The sequence below is a fragment of the Drosophila suzukii genome, chromosome 3, assembly GCF_043229965.1.
Source record: "Drosophila suzukii chromosome 3, CBGP_Dsuzu_IsoJpt1.0, whole genome shotgun sequence".
Lineage (NCBI taxonomy): Eukaryota > Metazoa > Arthropoda > Insecta > Diptera > Drosophilidae > Drosophila > Drosophila suzukii.
The window spans coordinates 22,112,027-22,125,850 of NC_092082.1; the positions used below are offsets into that span (position 1 = coordinate 22,112,027).

Here is a 13,824-nt window from a genome sequence, read left to right on the forward strand (position 1 = left end):
AGGAACTGTTGAAATGTTAAGGTTATTTGGTAGTTACCGGTGTTAATTGAAAAATTCTTAAATTCTCTGCCTTTAAATGGACTTGACTATGGTATGTTTGCTATTCTTTCTACCTTGACAAGATACTTTTTACTTTTTGAGTAAGGTGTATAAAAATACAAATCATTGGTATTATTGTTATGCTTAAAGGAATTGTTTTTTGGGTATTAGTTTTTATTCAAGAGAACATAATTGTCTTAATTTTTCTAAAAATTCATAATTTCCTTAATTAAAAATAATTAAAGTAAGTCTTTAAATTATTTTACTTTATTGAGCATTTACATATGATTGTTTGTATTATTTAATTGGGTTTTAAAAGATTGAGTCGACTATTGACTTGTTCTTAGTTGTCTTTGTTAAAAGAAGGTCTTATCTGTAGGGCCTGATAAGCGCTCTAGAGATATCGCTTATAAGATAGTTGCATTCTAAAGCTTTTATTAAACAACAACAGCAGTAAATCCACAGATTTTCTCACCGCCTTCGCCTGCAAACCAGAAACGTAAACATTTATATTTTCTCTTTGGCTAGCCCCTTTCTCTTTTTATCTCTGCCTGGCTCTCTGTTGCTCACTGATTGTCTTTTGTAACAGCTGAGCCATAGTTAGGAATTTTTCCTCAGTAAAGCTCCGTCACCGTTGGCGGCTGGCCGCTTCCAAAACATTTTTATAAATAAGTTTTTATAATAAAAAGAACTAATCGAATTTAAGTAAATAGAGAATAATAATGGCTCGATTATTTTCGGGAGTCCGTTCTTTATTCCGTCGATATCCAATCGTGACCAATAGCGCCATCTATGGGAGTCTGTATGTGGGCGCCGAATATTCCCAGCAATTCGTATCCAAACGCTGGCTGGCCGTAAGTTTTTCTAAATAGTAATGGAGGGGATATGGAAATGGGATATATCCAGGGGGTATGTCTGGCGATTTCTAATGAGATTTATGTGCCTTGTAGCCTGCGGCCGAGCGCGAGGATATCGATTATGCAACAATAGGAAGATATGCTGTGATGGGCACCGCAGTATATGCCCCAACACTTTACTTTTGGTTCGTGCCCTCCACATAAATACATTTGTATATACATACCTTCATATTTACTTTGATTTGTATATAAAACAGATGTGGCCAAAGTAATAGGTCTGAGCTCGATTTTGGTTATTTGATTTACTCATTGTTTATTATTGTTTTCTAATTTTACATCTTCCAAAAATTAAAAAAAGCTTGAAACCGTCTAAACAAAAATAATATTATTTTCTATAACAATTCATTTTCAAATAAAATCTTCACAGATTAACCAAAAAGACATTCGGAGCTAATTTCTTGACCACAGCTGTGTATGCACACTCACATATTGGTGGACCAGTCAATTTACTCACACTTACATGCTCACCATTTAACCATTCTTTTTATTTCCTCAATTTGCTTCGCCGTACGCTTCTGTTGTTGTTTTTGACTTTTATCAATTTGTTTACGATTCAGTAAAAGCTCCTCGAGCACGTGTCGCAAAGTCAAGAGCATGTCTCCTCGCCACTCACTTTCTCTTCACACTTTCTCTTTAGAAGCACCCACTGCCACCAGAGCACAAAGCTTTTCCTCTTCATCTAAGAAAGAGGAAAAAGCTGTCGAGAAAAGCACGCTACGCACTGAGAAATTGAGGCATATGTGCACGACCATAATAAGTAAAATGCAATGTAAGTTATGAATGATGAAGTATGAAGGAAATTAGACGAAAAAGATCACGATCCCAAACACAAACACAAACAAAAGAAAACAGGAGGAACACAAGGACAATTAAACACAAAAACACCGAAAAACACACACATGGATATACAAATCACCAGGAAAACAAAATATATTTCACACTTAAACACATTTAAATATACAACATACTTTTAAACACTAATACATTACAGATTTCTAACAAAGCACTCTATATATTCTACACATTCTTTATCATCCTGCCTGCTTCTGCATTTTTTTTAACTCAAAGACGAATAAGCAAATATTGTACAATAATCTATTAAATCCATTTCTAAGGTACAAATGGCTAGATCGCGTTTTTCCCGGCACTACAAAAATCGTAATAGTTAAAAAATTGGTACTGGATCAGTTTGTTCTAACGCCTTATCTACTGAGTGTTTTTTATGCAGGTAAGTTTGTAAAGCTTTTTTAAGAGATACTATTACTTAATGTTTATTTTAATATATTAAATGTATTTAAGGAAGCTTTAAGTAATTAAAGGTAAAGGTAATTTGTCTTTCTAGGCATGTCCTTGATGGAGGGCTCTGAGGATACTTTCCTGGAACTGCGCGAGAAGTTCGTGCCGACTTTCATGCGTTCCTGTATTTTCTGGTTGCCCGCCCAGGTTTTGAACTTTTCCCTAGTGGCGCCCCGGTTCCGTGTTATCTATATGGGTGTTTGCGGTCTGATTTGGGTGAATATTCTCTGCTGGACCAAGAGGCAGAGTCTTCCAGTGGCTGCGAAGGCAAATGCAATTGAGACCACAAAAACTGCAACTTCTATAAGGAATTCCGAAACATGAGATTTGAATATACCGAATACAATCGTGTATATACTATACACTAGTTATATGTCTTAGATAGACTTTGACAAATAAAGGCAGTATGAAAAGTACAACGAGACGGTTGTTTTAGAGTTTTGTATTTATTTAACCTGGTTCCGAGGCGTTGGTATACAGTGCGTATGATTGATGTCCTCATAAACGGAAACTCATCAATTACTACTTTCCCTCTATTCATCTCTATTTGAGTGTGTGTGTGTCTGCTGTTTATCAGCGTGTGTAAACGTGTTTAATTGTGTGCGTGTGTGCGTAAATGTTTCCATCAATATTTGCTGTACACAAACAACAACAACAACAATGAAAACCATCTTAGATTCAGATATCCTAGTTCGACAAAATGGCAACTACTATGGCGAATAGGTAGGGAAAAGGCGGTCCAGCCGTAAAAATGCCTTAATGTATTAGGTCTGTGGATGTATTATCCAGTTTTGGGTGGGGCTTAATGGAATATGGGGAGTGAGAAACGATCCAAAGATGGGAGTTGCTAAGGGCTGCCAAAAAGTATGCTGTAGTTTAGGCATACTTTAATTAAAATATTTGACTCGAAACATGTTTTGGTTGTCACAAATAATAAATTAATTCTAAGACAATCAATTATGAATTCAATAAGTGAACAATATTCTTAGGAGCAACGGCTGCTTTTAAGATAAAAATTAGAGGGTGTCGAAAAGTATGCAATAATGTATATAGGGATATGTTTATGTTCTTATTTGAATCGTGTTTAACTTAAGACCAATACAAAAATGTAGCTTCAAACTAGAAGAGACAGTTTTCATTGGATTATTTAAGATTACAGATAAAATAGTTAATGGTTCTTTACGTAAGTTATGCCATTTAATGCTATGGGTCTGGCTTAAGTTATGTTTAATATAATTCACAATGTGTCTTGGACATTGCTCGCTTATGTCGGCTAAATGCATTGTAATTCCCTCATCACATTAGGTTTTTGTCTAATTATTGCTCATCTCTAGCATCTCGGCCGATTGATGCCCCCTGACCTCCCCGAGCACCATGCTAAACTAATTAGACGTGGCGTGTTTTTGGCTGCCTCCCCACAGCCCCATTTCCTCCCAATATCCGCCCAATGTTAATGCGTTGAATGTGTGCGTCTGTTTAACTTATTGCTGTCTATTTAAATTGCAATTTGTCAATATGCGTGTGTGTAGCCATACCACACGCCCATCTGGAAGCCACCTATTTCATCCCCACACAGCATCCTTGTTTTTACCCACAGTTTTCCATTTACACTTGAATAAATTTCGCGTTTGAATCTAAACTTTATATTAGTAAAATACTAATATTTTTTAATCAGAATTTTATGTTTCTGTATGAAACTGGTAGATTTAATCATCATTACTTATTATTTTAAAAGCAATGATAATAGTAAATCTTAATATAAACAAAAAGAAAACTTTAATTTCAAGATTAGAAACAATATTTGTACAGGCATAACTTATTTCCAAATCTTAACTAAATTTAATAAAATTGCTAATAATTAAAAAATTATTTTTAAAAAAATATTATTTAGGGAAGCCCACAAGTTTTTTCGGTGTAGGCAGTAGTACAATTAAAGTTCTTGTACAGTCATTAACAGCACATAACGTTGGGCCAGCCCGAGTCCAGACTGAACTTGCTAAACTTGGCAGACATCGTAGCTCCTGCCTAACCGCCCCTCTGAGCCCTCGTCTCCCCCAGAAACCCCCCTGCGTTCGCTTCCTTTGGGCCCCCTCGGCTGGTCCTTTTCCCCACTCCTTTGACTTTGACGTCGACGTCTTCGCTGGATTCTCTAGGTTGCTGCTGGTTCCTGGCTCATTTTTTGTACTGCTTTTTTTTATTTACATCCGCTTGTTTGTTCAAAGCGGAAAATTAATTCCATCTTGGCTTGTTTCCGTTTATCTTGAAAAAGTATTTCGTCGTCTTTTCGCTTTATACCGTAGTCCACCACACCCCTCAACGCCGCCCCACTTTGTTTTACTTTTATTTTTCGACAGCCTGCTGACCAGCTGAAAATGCTTTTCCTACTTTATATTTGAGTGTGGAGCTTGGGCAGGGACTATTTACTTCATCTACTGGTCCAGAGCAGATTTTTTTTGGGTGCTATGTTGGTCCTGTTTGATATTGAGGGTATCTGCGGATGGCTATGCGACTGGAGCGGGCATTTTTGTAAAATATATTTCAATATTTTGTATCTTCGCCAGGCATACAATTTTAGCAAAAACCAAAATATTTCAAATAAAATTTATCTGCTTTTTTCTACTAGTATTCAATTCAAATTTAATAATAACAATAGTGTTTTAAAACTTAAAATTGTTGTAAATAATACGTTTTACTTAAAAAGTATTAGAAAAGCATTATAATTTCTTTTTAATAATAACTTATTAATTGGTTTAAAATCCAAGATCTTTTACTCTTTTCTATAAAATTTATTTTTAAACGTTGAAATTGTGCCAGTAACAATTAACTTTACTTATAACATTTTTAAAAAGGTACTATAAACTTTTTTTTTTAAATAATTACTTGTTGATTGGTTTAAAATGCAAGATTTTATACATTTAACTATAAAATTTATTTTAATCTTATTGCAAAAATTAGATTGTTATAATTATTAATTTTTTCTGTTTTGAAATTCGTGTTGTTTGGTTGTAGGTTATTAAATATTTAATATTTTTATCATTGAATTGTTCTTTGTACCTAGACTTCTTTATACAAACAAAACACCTACTTCATAAACATGAATTGAATTAGACCTGAAGGACTTTTATATATAATCTTCAATCTTTATAATAATTTCCCAGATAGAGAATACAAATTTCAACTTCTAATGCCAATTCGTGTTTGGCTTTCTCTTCTTGTTTTGTTTTGCTTTCACTGTTTGCCTTGGCCGGGTGATGGGTGGTGGGTGGTGGGCGGTGTGGTTTGGGGGTTGGGTTCTTGGCCCCGCCCACTTGGTGTCGCCCCAGTCATCGTGGCGTGAAACTAGCGCGTCGCCCACCACACGTACATTAAATTAAAAATTAATTTACAAAAATAAACAGAGTTATGCCAGAGGAAGCATCTCCCGAACGATACCGACCATAAGAAGCTAATACTAATGCTGCTTCATTTGATTCAATTACCGGAAGCAGTCCGTCCGTCCGTCCGTCTGGCGGAGCGGAGCGGAACGGAATGTTACGGAACCGCCGGACTCCGCCGCTCCTCGGGAATTTTCGTGTTTGTCTTGGACACGCGGCAGGAAGTTGGCTGGCTATCGGGGTATCTGGGTAGCTGGGCATCCATCCTCTTTCAAGGACTTGTCGTAATTACCGCACAAGACAAATAGAGAATGGCGTAAAAACGAGAAATTAATCAACGCTTGGCGCCCGGCCCTTCGCCACTCGATATAGGTATATATATAGATTCGTGTTCCATCCATCCATCCAGTCTGATTGCGATTCGATGTGAAGCGTTTGGCAAATATGACGGCGCGCATCATCACTAAACTACTGCCAAGGGACAAAATGTCGACAGAATGGAGATGAGAGCGTGACGTTCACGGCAATGAACGCGGCCCTGTTTTAATTACATTGATGGGAAAGTAATCCTGATTGGGAAAAAGTAGTGCAAAAACTATGCAGCCCTACTCATTTTTTACTTTACATGTATTAAAAAGCGAGGAAGATGGTAATATTAATAAAGTTTCGATAACTAAACTAAACAGATAGAATTATTCAAGTACATTATTTTTGAATTGAGAATATTCGTTCTTAAAAACCGCGTAAGTACATTTTGGTATCAATGTTCTCAATATTAAAACAAAATGGTGAGAAGAGAAAAGTTATGTTGATTTTATTTATCACATTTTTAATAAGTCATTACTAATGACTGGACTAATAGTTTATTTGTTGAGATATACAATGTAAATACCGCCAATTCAACTTGATTCAAGCAAAATAAAATTATTTTCAACTTCAAAAATGTCGTTCTAGTTTTAAGAACATTTTCAACTCAGATGAGACTTCAGAAATTTCTCAGTGCACATATTTGAGAATAAATATAATTTAAAAAATTGTTTTCTTATTTATTATGATATTTGAATTATTTAAAATACATTAAAGTTACAATCATTATTTAAATGTGTTTGGTATCTGTTTTATTTGTTTAGTATTCATTGACAAATTTTTCATAAAATTACGAGTTATGATATGATGAAATATGATACTATGCTATATATAAGTTATAAAATATAATATTTCCGTGTTGATTTATTTATTTTGAGGTTTTTTTCTATATTTTTTTTTCTTTTTAAATAAGTTTAGTTTTGCATATTTTTTTTTACCTTGTTTTGTTTAACCAACTTTTAAAACAAGGCTTAATTTACACTTGAAAGGGTTAATTAGAATTAGACTTTCATTTGAAATGCTGTGATTTCCGGAGCCGAGGGCTCTTCTCCGTTTGCCCAGATTGATGATGGTCCAGCATGATGGTTCTTCCACGCGGAGCGGCATTATAATTTTAAACTACTTCTTTTGGGCAGCCCACTACCCCTTTTTCACCGCTTTTCCTACTCCCCTGCCCTGCCCAGACCCTTTTTTCGGCTGGGGGACATCCTGGTGCGGCACATTTGTTCGCCGGCATGTGAAAATTGATTGCTGTTGTTCATAGCTGCGGGATATGGCCAAAGTTTTTAAGTTCCCATTGCCTGTCCCCCGGTTCTGGAAAACCCCAGACCCAACGCAACGCCCACTTATTTCCCAGCCCCGGCTTTCCGCTTTCGGTTGTTGTTTGGGCGCTGAAAAGCTGAAAACAATGCGAATTTTCCTCGCGGGTCTACCGTCGCCTTGGACCGAGTTTTCTCCTCCTTCTGGGCCTTTTTTCCTGCTCGTTGTATTATTAAGAAAGTTTTATATTTTTTTGTCGGTTTGGGGTTGGAGTATATTTACATTTGGCAGTTGGCTGCGTTAAGCGGCTTGCGTTGCTAGGGAAATTCTGGGAAAGCGGGGGAGACGGGGCGGGAAAGTATCTCGGACGAGTGATGGTCAGAAAATTCTGTTGGTGCTGGTGCTGAAATTTTTAATACTCGGTTACCTTGTCGTGCAGACAATTTGATGCCAATGGGAATATGAGTTTTCCCCCTACATCTCCCCTGTTATTTTTTTTTGTTTTTTGGCTGTAGTGCCATAAAAACCTATATATATTTATATGTATGTAACGGAGTGTGAGCCGGGTTCGTGTAGCTTTATAATTAAAGAAAGACGAGGCGAAAACAAAGGAATAATAGCCAAATAAGAGCTTGGCAACCGTTGGCAGGAGATTTCGCCCATAGAGAGCCTGTTGATATCGTTCACCTTTAAATCTTTCGGGGGTCAAGGACCCAAAATAAAAGACGAGGCAAGTATAGTTGGGGAAATGTTTCAAGATAATACAGGAACTTAAAATAATGTTCTTAATATATTAGTTAATTTTAATTTAACGAAGGAACAATTGATAATAATTGTTTGAAAATTTTAAAATACAAAAATATATCACAAAGTAAGCACGATTACATTTAGTTTTTAAATAATATTGACTTATCGTTAGATTTACTATATATTGTTCTTTTTTTTTAAATTTATTATGATGATATTGTCTGAACTACAAATAACTTTTATTTTGTCCTATCATTACGAACTAAGGGAAATATTACTATGGATTTATAAATTCATTCCAAAAACATGTAAAAAATATTTATGGACAAATAGTCTTATTTGATTTTATTAGAATTTCTTGCTAAGGTTTTCCTTATAGGCCAGTTTGAGATACAATAATTTTATTGTATTTACCGCCATTTTCATCTAATGTTGGCATTCAAAAAGCAAATTACACTACACTAATTGCCAAAGAAGGGCCAACATTCAATTACAACGTTTAAGCGCCCGCATCTTTAGCTGAATATTAAAACTGGCAAATTGAAATTGCAATTATGCATTATCTACATCGGCCATTCGATAAATTAAAACCGATAGCCCCGACAAAAAGGCTAACCCATTAACCCACTCGGCGAGCAAGGTCAGCTAAGCAATTAAAAGCGAAAACGGGCTGTGCATAAATGTAACAAAAATAACGCACACATTGTGGTTTTTAATGGCCACCTCCCAGCCGCCCCCTTAGTTTGACCCCAGAAAAGGCATAACTTTTATGGCACGCACGCAGTTTTTATTCCCGTCGATCTGCTATCAAATGCCTCAACTGCCAGCCGAACACCTGCCGTCAAAGTCAACCATGTAAATATCCGTGTTTAAAAAAATAATAATAATAAAAAAGGTCGAGGTTTGTCCCGTGTTTGACTTCTGCCTTTATGTGCATGCAAACGCATAATCAAGCGTGAGGAGCAGACATCCCATTCCCATCCCTGGTAAAAATTCAGTCCCGGCACGCAGATATATGTCTGCTGTATCCTACGTTCGGGGAGTACGCATCCCATCCCCGAGGTACCGCATCCTTATCCTGCTTACATTTAATTTCACCTTCAGCCACCGATTCCGAACCGCCAAGACGTCGCGTCGCCTGCCAACCAACCAGCTATCCGAGCCAGCCAGCCTTTTCCTGCTCTTCCGCCGCTTTATAATGTTCCCTTCCTATCGGGTGGCACACACTCTAAATCGGGGTTTTATTCCTTTTTCCGGAAACTTGCAACAAAAAAGGGTCATATTACAAGTATTTTTTGTTTGTATCTGAAAGGATCCGTAAAATTCTTGGAATAATTTTAAGTCGAGCACATATCTTAATTCGAAATAATACATGGAGGACTTACATTCATTATGATCTTAAAGGTTTTTTAATAATATAAACGAACCAATCAAATGTTATATCATTTGTTTCCATTTTTTAAAGACCTATATAATTTTGTTGTAATATTTAATAAAGCTTTTGCTTTTTATAGTAGAAATCATTCCAATACTTAGAAAGCCTATGAAAAAATTAAATATGTACTGTAAGTATTAAGGATCTTTATGGGCTAAAACAAATACATATACATTTGTTTTAAACATGCCAGCAATTATATTCACTTTTTCTTGGTTTATTCATTTATAAAAAAAAATACAAATAATTTTAAAAGCTTTTTATTATATTTATATGTTTATTAAAATTGTTCTTTAACCCAAAAACACAATTTAAAGTCTTAGTAAATGAAAAAACCGTAAGAAAAATACATTTATCTCCTTTTTCTTGAAAAAATCGTAATGAGAATATAAATATACCTAGCAAGATTTATTGAGACAGTTCTTTTCTTAAAAGTAATTTCAACTATTTTTTCCCTTCTTTACAATATATGGAAAACACATAAAGAAAAGTAAATTATAAATAAAATGCAGCATTTATTTAGGATTTATGAGGGCCACATGGCCAGCGAGGATATTTAAAATGTCGGCCATCGCAGATAGGACTTCGCTTATGTCCTTTTTTATTTGGGGGTCCTTGTTGTCGTCTGTGCATTTGACAGGAAAAATTAGTTGGCTACGAAACTTTTGGCCTCGCCGTCGCACATATACAAACGTGACTTGCCTGCGCTGCGTGTGAGTGTGTGTGTGTGCTCTATCACATCCTTCGTCCTTTTCGTCCTGGCAGTTGTAAAATTTCTGCTAACGAAAAACCATAAACAGGTGTTGTTTGTTGTTGACGCTGCATGTGGCCTGCCGCACAATCTGTTCTGTTCCGTTCGCATGTCTGTTTTCTACATAATCCGCTCGCCAAGGCTGATCCTGTTTGGTCCTGCCAAGGAGCACCCCCCCCCCCACTCCATCGACTGTGCTCCACAACTGTTTCGGGCACTGAAAGTTATTTAACTTAATGCAGTTTAATTGACCTTTTCGGGGGCCAAAGTTTTGCACAGTCTGCTGTTGGCGTTTCCGGCCAAAATGGGCAAATGGGCAAAGACGATGGAAATGGCAACGGCAATGGCAATGGCAAACGGCGAAGGACAAACACTCGCCTTCGCATTATTACTTTTAATTACGGCTTAAACCTATTGACTGGAAATTTTAATATGTTATTTATTTACAATTAACGCCCCAGCAAATGCTTTCGTGTACAACTGGGCGTATGATTTATGGCATTATCGGCCCCCTCAGTAATTGTAACTATTGTTGAATGCAATTTCCTTTTGTTTCTGATTATACATGTATAAGTACATATGTATATATAAAACGGTGCGTGTAACAGTTGCCTCTCGTAAATTACAGGTTTAAGGATTTCGGAGCGAGGGGTTTGCGGCGGGTGTCACTTTTAAAACCCGAAATCTTTGGTCGAAGGGGTTTTGGGGTTGGATTGTAACCGAAATGAAAATGAAATTATTTATGATGCTCATTTGATGCGACAGCTTTTAACCAACACGGCCTGTCATGGCCTGAGTATGGGTTCATAGATGGGTCCAAGCGGAAGTCCACAAAGGGTGTAGTTTGTGTGTGAATAGAGGCCTTAAAGCTGATCAAATTGCAGATATCATTTCGGTATCAATGGGGTTTATTTCTGGCGAATTGTGGAGTACTTTATGTACTTTACGTAAAGCTTTTCAATAGTGAATAGAATGAGTATTTCATGTGTGCACTCTCCAAAACATAAAAACCTGGATATTATTGGGGTAGAATATTTTATCATTGTGATATCATTTTTGTTGACAAAACATTTATAAATTTGAATATACTCGTATTAAGCCAATAACTGAAATAAGTTTTCCTTACTATTAAAAATGTAGCAGAAATGTTTTTCATTTCCACAAAAAAAACGTGAAATTTAATGTTTTTATTATGTTTTATTAAATTTAAAATATACTTAAATTATTTTTAATGGGTTAGCCTAGTTATTTTTTAAAGTTGTAATACTTTATAGTTTTGCATCTGGCGTTTTAGGAAGCCCTCATTCTTCCCATAATTTATTGCACTTCCCTAATGCCTCAAGATGGGTTTATTGTTTGCCCTTTAACCCCTGCAGCATCTTGCAATGTTTTTACTTCAACGAAGCCTCGTATCCATCCGGCCAAACCCACTCACACATTTTAATTTGTTAATTACTTAGCTGCCTTGTTGGGGGATAAGGGTGAGGCAATGAATTCATGCACCGAACAGCAGCCCGGGCAAAGTAATCAGCATATAGAGATATAAATATTGCAAAATAGACATTGTCGTCGGCTCCTGAAACTTGGTACTCCGGCTTAGATGCACTCAAAAAATAATCCCCTTTTGGGAGGGCTAAGGGTCAGACCAGATCAAAGACATCAGAAACATATTAGCCGGCACTGAAGTTGCGATGAGCGAGGAGCGGTTGTTAGCATTTAGTTTATAATTACTTGTTAGCATAATATAAATAAATAAATAAAAAAATCGTAAACGATAAAAACTATATTTTTTGTGGAAATTGAACATTTATGAATAAAATAGATTTCATGTTATCCATATGTGTTAATCAGCTGAAAGAAGAAATGTAGTCAAGAAACTGATCACTGATCAGTCAATTGCGTACTTTCATTTCTATATGCACAAAGTAGGTTTTGAGATCAAGGTATAAAGCTTAAGATTTTAGTGTTAAGATATACACACATGTTCAAGGTACACAGCTTAAAGTTTTAGTGCTAAGAACGCAATACTCCGGACAAGTAAATATTTGGATGCAATACAATAACTTATAAATTTAACTACTGACGATGGTGACTGATAGTACTACTGAGGTTGCTGCCTTTAAACTGATTCTTCTTGGTGATGGGGGAACAGGAAAGACTACCCTTGTGAAGCGGCACATAACCGGAGAATTCCAGAAGACTTACCTCCCGACAATGGGCGTGGAGGTGCGTCCTCTATTATTTCACACCACACGAGGACTGTATCGCTTTAACGTCTGGGATATCGCTGGCCAGGAGAAATTCGGAAGCCTACGCGATGGATATTACATCGGAGGTCAATGTGCCATTATAATGTTCGATCTGACCTCGAGGATTACCTACAAAAATGTGGGTAACTGGCACCGCGACTTGACTAGAGACTGCGGCAATATTCCGATTGTGATGTGCGGCAACAAGGTTGACATCCAACTTCGCAAGCTTAAGTCCAATCAAATTAGCTTCCACCGAAAGAAGAACCTTCATTACGTCGAGATATCGGCAAAGTCGAACTACAACTTTGAGAGACCCTTTGTCCGTCTGTTACGTAAGCTGGTTGGTGATCCCCAGTTGAAATTGGTGAAGTTCCCCGCCCTGCAACCTCCAGAATCGATCTTTACCGACGAAATGAGGAGAAGAGTGGACCTTGACAGGATGGAGGCGGATGCCTCTCCGCTTCCTGAGGTCGATGAAGACTTATAAATTTAAGGTTTTGCTTCAACATTTTGTTATTTCGGCTACTTTTCGGTAACGATTTTCTACTTGCCTGTACTTTTATGTGCATTCTTGGGGTAAAGTCATTGATGAAGAAATTTGGATGAATGGTAGTCCGATCTGCAGCAAATGTTTACTTTTTTAAGGGTTCCTTAAGGTAACCCAAATAAGAAAAAAACAACATCTTGGTCCTATCCTAAGTTGATACATTGTAAATTGTAAATTTATAAATATTATAAATTGTAAAAATATGTTTTGGAAATATTCGTTTTCCCACCTCAAACGTGATACGATATTTGGGGTCAAATCTTTGAAAAATTCAAGACTACTTTTTTCGATTATTTATTATGTTATTATTTCAATTGGACTCTTTAGCCTGCAATTGAAAGAAGACTTTTGTGAAATTATACTTCCCAAAGTTGTCCATCTGAAAGACTGTTTGCGTAGAGACGGACAGACGGACTTAGCTAGACCCACTCGGTTGATGTTGTAGATCGAGAATACGAGATCGGATATGAAAAAGTATATGCATAAAAACACTCATTAAAAAAACTAAACTTAAAATACTTTAAAATAAAAAATCTAATTCACCACTATTTATTTAAAAGGTTGGGATTTGAAAAATTACAAAACCTTTATTAGAATAAACTACATTCTCAACCGAATATTGTTCTGCAATCGAATTCTAGATAAATCAGTAATTTAACACATTGATGAACCATTTAAAATTAATCTTAACTACACATTTCTATATATTCGATAAAATTAGATTATGTAGATTATTAAATATTGTAAGTATTATGTTGGCAACCCTTTTTAAAGACTATCGATGATGATAGTTTAATTATATCGGTTTTGACAGTTGAAGGTAGTCGATTCGTTTTCATC

At 36.2% G+C, this 13,824-nt stretch overlaps 2 protein-coding genes across 3 annotated transcripts; both read left to right on the forward strand.

Annotated features, from left to right (window-relative positions):
- The first annotated feature begins 664 nt into the window (after positions 1–664).
- LOC108019358 (mpv17-like protein) lies at positions 665–2,620 on the forward strand. Of its 2 annotated transcripts, XM_017087180.4 has the most exons (4): positions 665–893; positions 990–1,081; positions 2,072–2,184; positions 2,299–2,618. In XM_017087180.4, exons 1-4 carry the CDS (start codon positions 762–764, stop codon positions 2,574–2,576), a joined length of 615 nt encoding a protein of 204 aa, XP_016942669.4. In that variant the 5' UTR covers positions 665–761; the 3' UTR covers positions 2,577–2,618. The 2 variants fall into 2 exon arrangements, with proteins under 2 accessions (XP_016942669.4, XP_016942670.4); XM_017087181.4 differs by lacking the exons at positions 665–893; positions 990–1,081 and adding an exon at positions 1,599–1,725 and having other exon boundaries at positions 2,299–2,620.
- Positions 2,621–12,136: 9,516 nt separating this feature from the next.
- On the forward strand, positions 12,137–13,187 carry Ran-like. The gene has a single exon (XM_070996529.1). It carries the CDS (start codon positions 12,271–12,273, stop codon positions 12,922–12,924), a length of 654 nt encoding a protein of 217 aa, XP_070852630.1. The 5' UTR covers positions 12,137–12,270; the 3' UTR covers positions 12,925–13,187.
- The last annotated feature ends 637 nt before the right edge of the window (positions 13,188–13,824 follow it).